The sequence below is a fragment of the Arabidopsis lyrata genome (assembly GCF_000004255.2).
Source record: "Arabidopsis lyrata subsp. lyrata unplaced genomic scaffold ARALYscaffold_113, whole genome shotgun sequence".
NCBI lineage: Eukaryota > Viridiplantae > Streptophyta > Magnoliopsida > Brassicales > Brassicaceae > Arabidopsis > Arabidopsis lyrata.
This window is the reverse complement of record NW_003302471.1, coordinates 1-8,277: the sequence shown is the minus strand read 5'-3', so window position 1 is coordinate 8,277 and position 8,277 is coordinate 1. Positions and strand designations below refer to the sequence as shown.

At 35.7% G+C, this 8,277-nt stretch overlaps 3 protein-coding genes across 3 annotated transcripts; all 3 read right to left on the bottom strand.

Moving 5' to 3' along the window:
- Positions 1–906: 906 nt before the first annotated feature.
- On the bottom strand, positions 907–3,248 carry LOC110226350 (protein HYPER-SENSITIVITY-RELATED 4). Its single transcript, XM_021017687.1, has one exon. The coding sequence runs from the start codon at positions 2,978–2,980 to the stop codon at positions 1,385–1,387; it is 1,596 nt and encodes a 531-aa protein (XP_020873346.1). The 5' UTR covers positions 2,981–3,248; the 3' UTR covers positions 907–1,384.
- Positions 3,249–4,691: 1,443 nt separating this feature from the next.
- Positions 4,692–5,804, bottom strand: LOC110226347 (G-type lectin S-receptor-like serine/threonine-protein kinase SRK). Its single transcript, XM_021017668.1, has 3 exons — positions 5,437–5,804; positions 5,176–5,326; positions 4,692–5,089 (listed from the first exon to the last, which is right to left on the bottom strand). The coding sequence occupies exons 1-3, from the start codon at positions 5,523–5,525 to the stop codon at positions 4,775–4,777; spliced, it is 555 nt and encodes a 184-aa protein (XP_020873327.1). The 5' UTR covers positions 5,526–5,804; the 3' UTR covers positions 4,692–4,774.
- A 204-nt stretch (positions 5,805–6,008) lies between these two features.
- Positions 6,009–8,258, bottom strand: LOC9298943 (S-locus-specific glycoprotein S13; the record flags this gene model as incomplete). Its single annotated transcript, XM_021017696.1, has 4 exons — positions 6,009–6,288; positions 6,387–6,532; positions 6,615–6,785; positions 7,019–8,258. Coding segments are annotated over 4 exons (1,773 nt in total), but the record flags the coding sequence as incomplete, so codon positions are not given.
- Positions 8,259–8,277: the final 19 nt, after the last annotated feature.

The window sequence follows — 8,277 nt, the reverse complement described above, 5'->3', positions numbered from 1 at the left end:
GAGCAAATTTACTATGCAACTGTAATGAAAGGTAAAGGTCCAAGCATAGTTGAGAAAGAACAAATTGGCGTGATGAATCTGATGAAAAAGTAAACAAGGTTATAATCGTAGAAAACAGACAATCAGAATTGATGTTCTATGCTTTATTGGCTAAACAAATAATCAAAATCATTAGAGTATTGGTGTCCTTGACGATTCAAATTATTATATATAATTGCTTGAGGAATTTTCCTGCCATATAATTAGTATTTAGTAGCATATGATTTTCGACTTTTAAGTTATGAGTTTGGTAATTTGTTATCAGAAAAGCTTCTACGTCTCCTAGCTAATAAATTACTATTATTGTGGGGTATTGAGAACGATCATGCGTTATAAACTTATAAGTTAGTAATAATATATTTGAAAAGTTGTTTTACTTAATTACTTTGTTAAGGATGTAAAACATTAAATAGATAAATTATGTGTAAACTATTATATAGATTAATAGTAAATGATTTTTTAAAAAAAATTAAAAAATAAATAAATTACAAAGAAATAATCATAGATAGACAAATTTAAACCATTAATAGTACCATATAGTTTTTTAAAATTAAAATTTTAAATATTATTATTATTATTATTATTTTTTTTTTTGACAACTTTGGATCGACAAAGCCCGATCCCTACTACGCGGGGTAACGCGACTTAGTGGAGTCGAACTCCGGTGGGGAAGGCGGAGTCAAATAGACTTAACCACTTGACTAAAAACACATCCCAAAAAATTTTAAATATTATATCACATGATTTTTTGATATATTTAACTAACTAAAAATATCAATTGTAAAATATATAGGGCGTAGCCCGGATTAATCCCTAGTAGTAATAAAAATCATGAGGTTATATGGGAATAAATTAAGATTCGGAAAGTTAAAAATCAAACATTTTTTAGTCGCTAAAAAGAAATTGTGCTACAAATGTTTTTTTTTAAAAAACCAAAACATAGCAGAGGAAAAACAAGCGAAACGCTTCGTTTTGTATAAATACACGTGCTCTTTACTTCTCCATTCTCTTTACAGCTACCACTCGGATTCAGAGGTATTCTAACTGATCTCTTCAAATTTCCCTTGTTCTATTTTTTGGTCTCTGGATTATATCAGATCGGTTCTCTTATTTATGTTTTACTTGCGTAATCGCTTGATCTTTAGGAGTTTATGCTCTGAATTTGACTTACTTTCTAAATTCTCTATAATCGGATCGAATCTCGAAATCTTAGGACTAGATTATATAGGATTATAGGAATCTGGAGGTTGCGACAGTAACTACGGTCGTTGGCGATTTAGTGATTTAGGTATTGATCTCTCGTTAATTCTCTTCCAAATCTCACAAGTTAATGTTGCTCACCTCCTCATGTTTGGCTTTTATCTTGGTCGTTGTCGATCTTCTTGACTTTTAACAACTCGACCAAACCCTCAAGAATCTTATCAACACGGTCATTCCTCACTAGCTGTTCCTCAACGTCTTCGGTACTTTTCTTGACTCCCGAATCTTTTCCCTTGTTGGTCTTTTCCTTGTTCTCCAACTCCTGCTTCTCCTTTTTGGCCTTATCTTGTTCGTTTTCGATCTTCTTGACTTTCAAGAACTCAACTAAACCCTCAAGAACCTTATCAACAGAGTCATTCCTCATAAGCTGTTCAGCCACCTCTGCTGGAGTAACCTCTGTCGCCTCAATACCTTCCTCGATCTTGCTGAAAAGGCGGTGCTCTTTGATCTCTAGATAGTTTGAAGCAAGAGCTTTGAAGGTACTCGGTGTGCAATACGACATGTGGATGTGCATATCCATACGTCCTGGCCTCAACAAGGCCGCGTCGAGTTTGTCTTTGTAATTTGTTGTGAATATTATGATCCTTTCGTCACCGCAGCTTGACCATAGACCATCTATGAAATTCAACAGTCCAGAGAGTGTCACTTTTTTATACCGTGGATCTTCTACATCGTCAGATTCCCGAGGAGGTTCATCACTAGTCCTATCTTTCAATTCTAGTGAACAATCGATATCTTCTACAATAAGAATCGAACGATTAGCAGTGGCAATCAATAATCGCCGGAGCTCAGAATTGTTGTTAACCGCGGTCAACTCTAGGTCGTAAATATCAAAGTTGAGATGATTGGCCATGGCTGCGATCAAGCTTGACTTCCCTGTGCCCGGTGGACCGTACAGCAAGTAACCTCTCTTCCAAGCTTTACCAACCCTTTTATAGAAGTCTCTTCGCTTTACGAATTTGTCTAGATCTTCCATCACACTTGTCTTGACATCTGCATCCATTGCTAGAGTTTTGAAGGTAGAAGGATGGTCAAGAGAAACAGAGGTCCACGCGTCAGAGTAGTTCCCATACATGTTTTCTGGGGAGAGAGTGAAGATCTTGAGTGTTTTCTTCTCTTGCTTCATTAACGTTGCTCTTTTCACCATGAATGGCAAGTAAGATTCAAGAGCTATGTCTTTGAATTTCTTGTGGAAGTTGAGCTCGAATGATCGGACCTCAGATCTCATTGTCGAGTTTAGATCCCGTGGGTTGTGGAAGTTCTTGGACTCAACATGGCGACAATGGAGGATCCACTGGAATTTGACGCCATTGTAGGTGTCAACAACTTCTTCGTCACGCTCCACGGTGACATTGTAGTTGTTTTCTTTCTCGTGTTTACTCACTTTGATTCTTTTATTAGAAGGAGAGATCTTGGTGGCTAGATAGGCCTCTGCAGCCTCAAAGACTTCATTGTGAGCAAAACCTTCAAATTCTTCGATGATTATTGTCATTTGGGAGGAGAAGTAACCAAAGATGGAACGGAATCCATAGGAAATATAGTCGTGCACCTCGTCAGGCAAATAATCTTGGAGTAAAGATCGAGCCAGCATTGCGGTTGCAGCCACCGAAGCCGCGGTGGTGAGAACCGTCTTAGCCGTGGCTAGACGGGATTCCGCGGAAGAAGAGTCAGAGGAGCTCATCTTGTTTTGGATGTTTTTGTGTTTTTGAGTAAACCCAAACACTCTGAATTTATAATTGGTGGGGAAGTGGGAACCGGAGTGGAGACTAATGGACGCAAGGAAGTAGCTTGGATACTTCCTTTGTTACAACGTGGAAGTTTCTAAGTAATATAATAACAAACAAGAAAGAACAAAGAAAAATAGAGTTAAAGTGGGCTCCAATGACTTGTTCATGAGGTTTATTTTACTTATCGAAAAGAATCAAAGATCATGCGTCAAACAGAAACAAGAAAAGAATTAGTAAACAAAGACTGACTTAACGTGTGGGTCACTCTTCTTGTAAAAGCAGTTTTAGAAAGAATTAGTAAACAAAAGACTCACTTAACATGTGGGTATACATTTGTTTTCTTTTGATTTTCTTAGAGATTCGTTTTTAAGAAATATATATTTTAAGGCTTTTCTGGTAGAAGAATCTCTGTTTTTTAGTAAAAGTATTAAAGGTTAGCTTTTTTTTTTATAGAAATATACACATTTTAAATCAGCTAATATAATGTATATTTTGCATGACTGTAAATGTATATTTTTGTACATCTGTACGTTAAAATTAAATGTGTTATAAGAATCACATTATGTATTTCTTTTTATTTAAAATATCAAATATAACTTCGGTAGTATACTCATAAATAACATTGCAAATAATAGCAAATAGTGAAAATTGGATATTTTGCTAATTGTAAATAGTGAATGTTCTAGTTTTATAATTATGTTTGAAAAAACTGACTATTTTGCAACTTATCCCATTTTTTTTAATTTTGTTGACTTGTCAAATTTTGCCATAAACCTCACTAGACGTACGGTCGAAGCTTGTTAGTGGTGGTGATGCAGATGGATGTTGGCCAATAATACAGTCAAAACCTGTACTCACCTCATTTGATAACCTTGTTTATGTAGGTCCGATAATATATACTTTTATAGCCCTCTTAGAGATTTGAATGCGTCCAAAAGCAAGCAAGCTTACTTGTGTGCTTGCGTCAAGATAGAGAGGACATTCACATTATGGTGTATGCTTGTGTTTTGCCTTTTCTTCTGAAAAGGATTCACCGATGGTGGGGGACTGGTGAGAGGCATACATGAGTGTTGTTCATACTCTTTTCGTTTTGGTTTTTGTGGACTCACAAAATGTTTTTTTTTTCTTCCTCGAAGCTTAAAGAATTGAAAGCTCCTTCTGATGATATTGATTGTGAGATAAAGTAAAAGTGCATATATATATATATATATATATATATATTCATCTCTAGCTCTTGTATCATTGGACGCGTGGAATTGTCATTCTATAGCTAGAGTTGGTATAGGCTCTTTATTAAAACATGAGTTTATGTCTTTCTTAAGACAACTGGTTGTTCAAACAAATTCAGAAACTAGTACCTTGGGATCACTGATCAAGAGTCAAGTGGCCTAAACAGAGTTACCGGAGAATGGATGACGAGGGGCCTAAAACCTTTTGGACAGCGTTTAGTATATATCTCATGCAGTCATGCATCAATATCTGCTTCTTCCGTGGAAAGAACAACACTCACTGATGTTACATGATTTTCTGAATTAAAATTCTAGATATTTTTGTTTGTTTCAAAGCTCGACATTTCTCTATTATTGTTTTAAACTATTTAAGCTATAAAATAGAATCTATGCATCACATACATAATATTTTCTCATGCTATATATTATAAAATTTGGAACAATACTTGTGGTACATTATAAATTCTCTTAGAAACTTGACATACTCAATATAAATAGAGAATAATCTTTTACATCACATCACCGACTTTTGATGGCCGATAAGGTAATTTGATTTATGGATGTAGACTCAGTGACCGACGATGAGGAGGCAATCTCACCACGAATTAATCTAGCGTAGAAGTAATTAGGTTTCTTTGGTAGAGGTATTTCCATTTTCGAGGTTGACAGCATTAAAGCGACGGATTCTGTGCTTGGTCTGTCGTCTTCATCATTTTGTACGCACAGTAGACCCACTTGTATAGTTCTCCATAACTCCTCTTCTACCAATGAAGAGTCTACAAAGTTCGGATCAACAACATGTAAAATGTTCCCCTCATCAAAGTGCCTCCATACCTTTCACAAAATAAATTAATAAAACATTTTCAGTTTTTGTAACCTTTTTATGAAAACATATAAAATTAATTAGGTTGAGAATTTACGTAGTCAAGAAGACTATCACCGCGATAATAATTGCAATACTCAATATTGCGTTTTCCAGTAACAATTTCAAGAAGCGTGACCCCAAAGCTGAATATATCTGATCTTTCCGACAATTTTCCATGTAACGCGTATTCTTCAGACATGTAACCTCTATGTAGTGCAAATACAAAAAATCAAAATTCATGAGTGTTATGAATTTTTAAAAATATTATTTATGACAAAATCTTTAAAACCATTGTGATGTAATTTTGATTACGTACCGCGTTCCAACAGCCTTACCCGTCGTAGATTGTATCTCGTCATTTTCCAAAAGTTTGGCCATCCCAAAATCTGATATTTTTGGGATCATATCTTTACCAAGTAATATGTTACTTGGCTTTAGATCTCTATGAATAATGGAAGGTGTTGCGTAATTGTGCAGATAGGATAACCCTTGAACAATACCCTTGATAATGCAAAATCTTTTCTCCCAGTTTAGCAATGAACTTTGGGTTTCATCTACCGATCCATCATTAAAACATGTATTAAGTTAATTTATTTGATTCAACAATAGAAACAAAATTCAGGCCCAGTTTCTAAATAAGGCCCAAATTCTAAGTTTGTTTTTGAATGTATAGAATAAGATATTGTTTTTGAGCTGGGCCTATTCAAATGTTTATTAAAAATTTATATAACTAAATAGCTCATGGTTATCCAAAATTGTTAATTTTTATATACAAGTTTATATTTTCAACAAATTTTTAAATTTTATTAAAGATATGAAAAGTCAGTTTTCAAACAAACGAAAAAACAAGGATAGTTTTCAAATATCATTTTTTTTTTTTTGACGGCTTGTAAATAGGGTATTTTAAATTAATTCATTTCAAAAAGATTAAATTTACAATAAAAAAAGAATACTAACCGAAAATATAGTAATTGAGGCTCGAGTTTTCCATGTATTCGTAGATTAAGAGTTGTTCTCTATCTTCCCAGCAATAACCATGCAGTCGCACAAGATTTATATGCAACACACTTGAGATTGTTTGAACTTCATTCTTAAATTCATTAAAACCCTGTGATGAAGTTATTGCCAATCTTTTCACCGCCACCGTATTTCCGTTAGGCAGTGTTCCCTATTATCACATAATGTAGTCAGATTTATTGATAGTTGTATTATAAGTACGTACTAGACTACTAGTTATCAATAATGAAAGATTGTAAAATTCTTAACCTTGTAAACCACACCGAAACCACCTTCTCCAAGCTTATTGGCTTCAGAGAAATCATTTGTTGCTTCAGCAACATGTACCAAATTCATGAATTCACATCTGGTTTGTCGGGCTATCTCGTTCATAATCATTGTCTTGCTTGGTCCTCCTAATAAGCATTAAAAAAAATAAGTTAGAAAAAAAGAAGATAAAAACTAAAACTATAGTGTTACGTATCGGTATATATTTACCATGAGTTATTATGGTTCGACGATTGTGCTGTTTCCAATAGTAGTAGGTGGCGAATGTAGCCAGTGCCACTACCACGACTCCGATAATAATGATGACTGTAACCTCCAACGTGCGGCCCATACCCTTATTTTTTGTATTTTTGGTCGTAATCGTCTGATTCGTCTCATCCCCTAATAAAAATACAAATGAAAAAAATTAATCGAAGTTTGTCAATATAATAGTTTTGTATTTCCCATGATCAATTAGGTAATTTCATAACTAGATTACTATATGATTTAATAATAATAATATCCACAACCCTCTCATAAATTGGTTTGGGCCTAAAGTAAACATATATTTTGGGTTTTATACTAATGGGCCAGGATTAGCCCAAAGATAATAAACGTTTAATTGATGCACTCACCGTGATCTATAGCAGCAGCCACTTTGACATACAGGTCTCGACCGCCGACACTGTAGTTTTGGAAGTCGTTGAGTGCTCCGGTCCACATGACACAACCTGCATGTCCTTTAAGGATAGTGACATAAGCGTACGCTGTACAATCACAATCCCGAAGACACCGCTTCTCGCAATTTTTCTTTCCAATTACCATATCCACGGTTACATCTTTAGTATCGGGCAACTTCATGTTCTTTAACTGTAAAAAATGATCTCCGGTACAGTTAAGTTGCGTCGTCCTCTCACACCCACCTCGCCAATCCCTCAACGACCAGTTCTCATGGAAAGCTGGATCGAATCCTTTAATACAAGTACATACTGAAAACGTAGTCGTTCTCGAAGAGTAACTATTTGGCCCACATATCTTATACTCACTGTAAAAATCTGAAGGATGCCAAGACAAGCTCCACATCATTCTTTCTGGTTCCCAGGTTAATATCTGAGGTATATATTCATCCATTGTCAATATCGAGTTGTTGTTTTGGCCGGTCATTAGGAACGTGAAGTTGGAGTCTTCAACGTTCCTCGTCCAATTTGGGCTTACGTAGTTAAGTGAAAAATCAAGCGGTATGTCACCAAAGCGTCTTCCATCCCACGGATCGCTCCGGTAGAAGCACTTTGAAGTGTCTTGCCCACATACAGAAAGCTCAAAGAGCCCCGCTTGGTTTTTGACTTGCAAGGAGTAACCAATTCTTGACGGATCATCTGGATGCCATGATGTAAGGACTTTGTTGATTCCTGTTTTCTTATCCCTTCCCAGTTTCATCTCCGGTAATAAAGTATCCGTGGGATAATCGAAGGTCTGCCACAAAACTTCATCATTATTGGAATCCTTCACCACGAAGTTGCCGTTGTCAAGAAGCTCTGCCACCATTGGAGACCTCACGCCTCCTCTGTTCATATTGGCCGACCAGACATGAGAGTTATCCTTATCTGAAAGAACGAGGTTGTTTTCGGAGAATTTGAGTGTTCCGGTTGATATGGAGAAGGGCTTATCTCTGTTGGCGACCCATATAAATTGTTTAAAAATATCTTCCTTGTGCCATATCCCGAGATACCAATTCAGATCAGTTGGCAACAATCCAAGCTCATAAACGTTACCAGGAGACACAATCGTCTCGTTGAATGAGACAGTTCGCTTTTCTGATGTGGATACTGAACTATACGTTGAACTCGAAGAAGAAACCTCAAGGAATACTAGAAATATTAAGAACGTATTATAA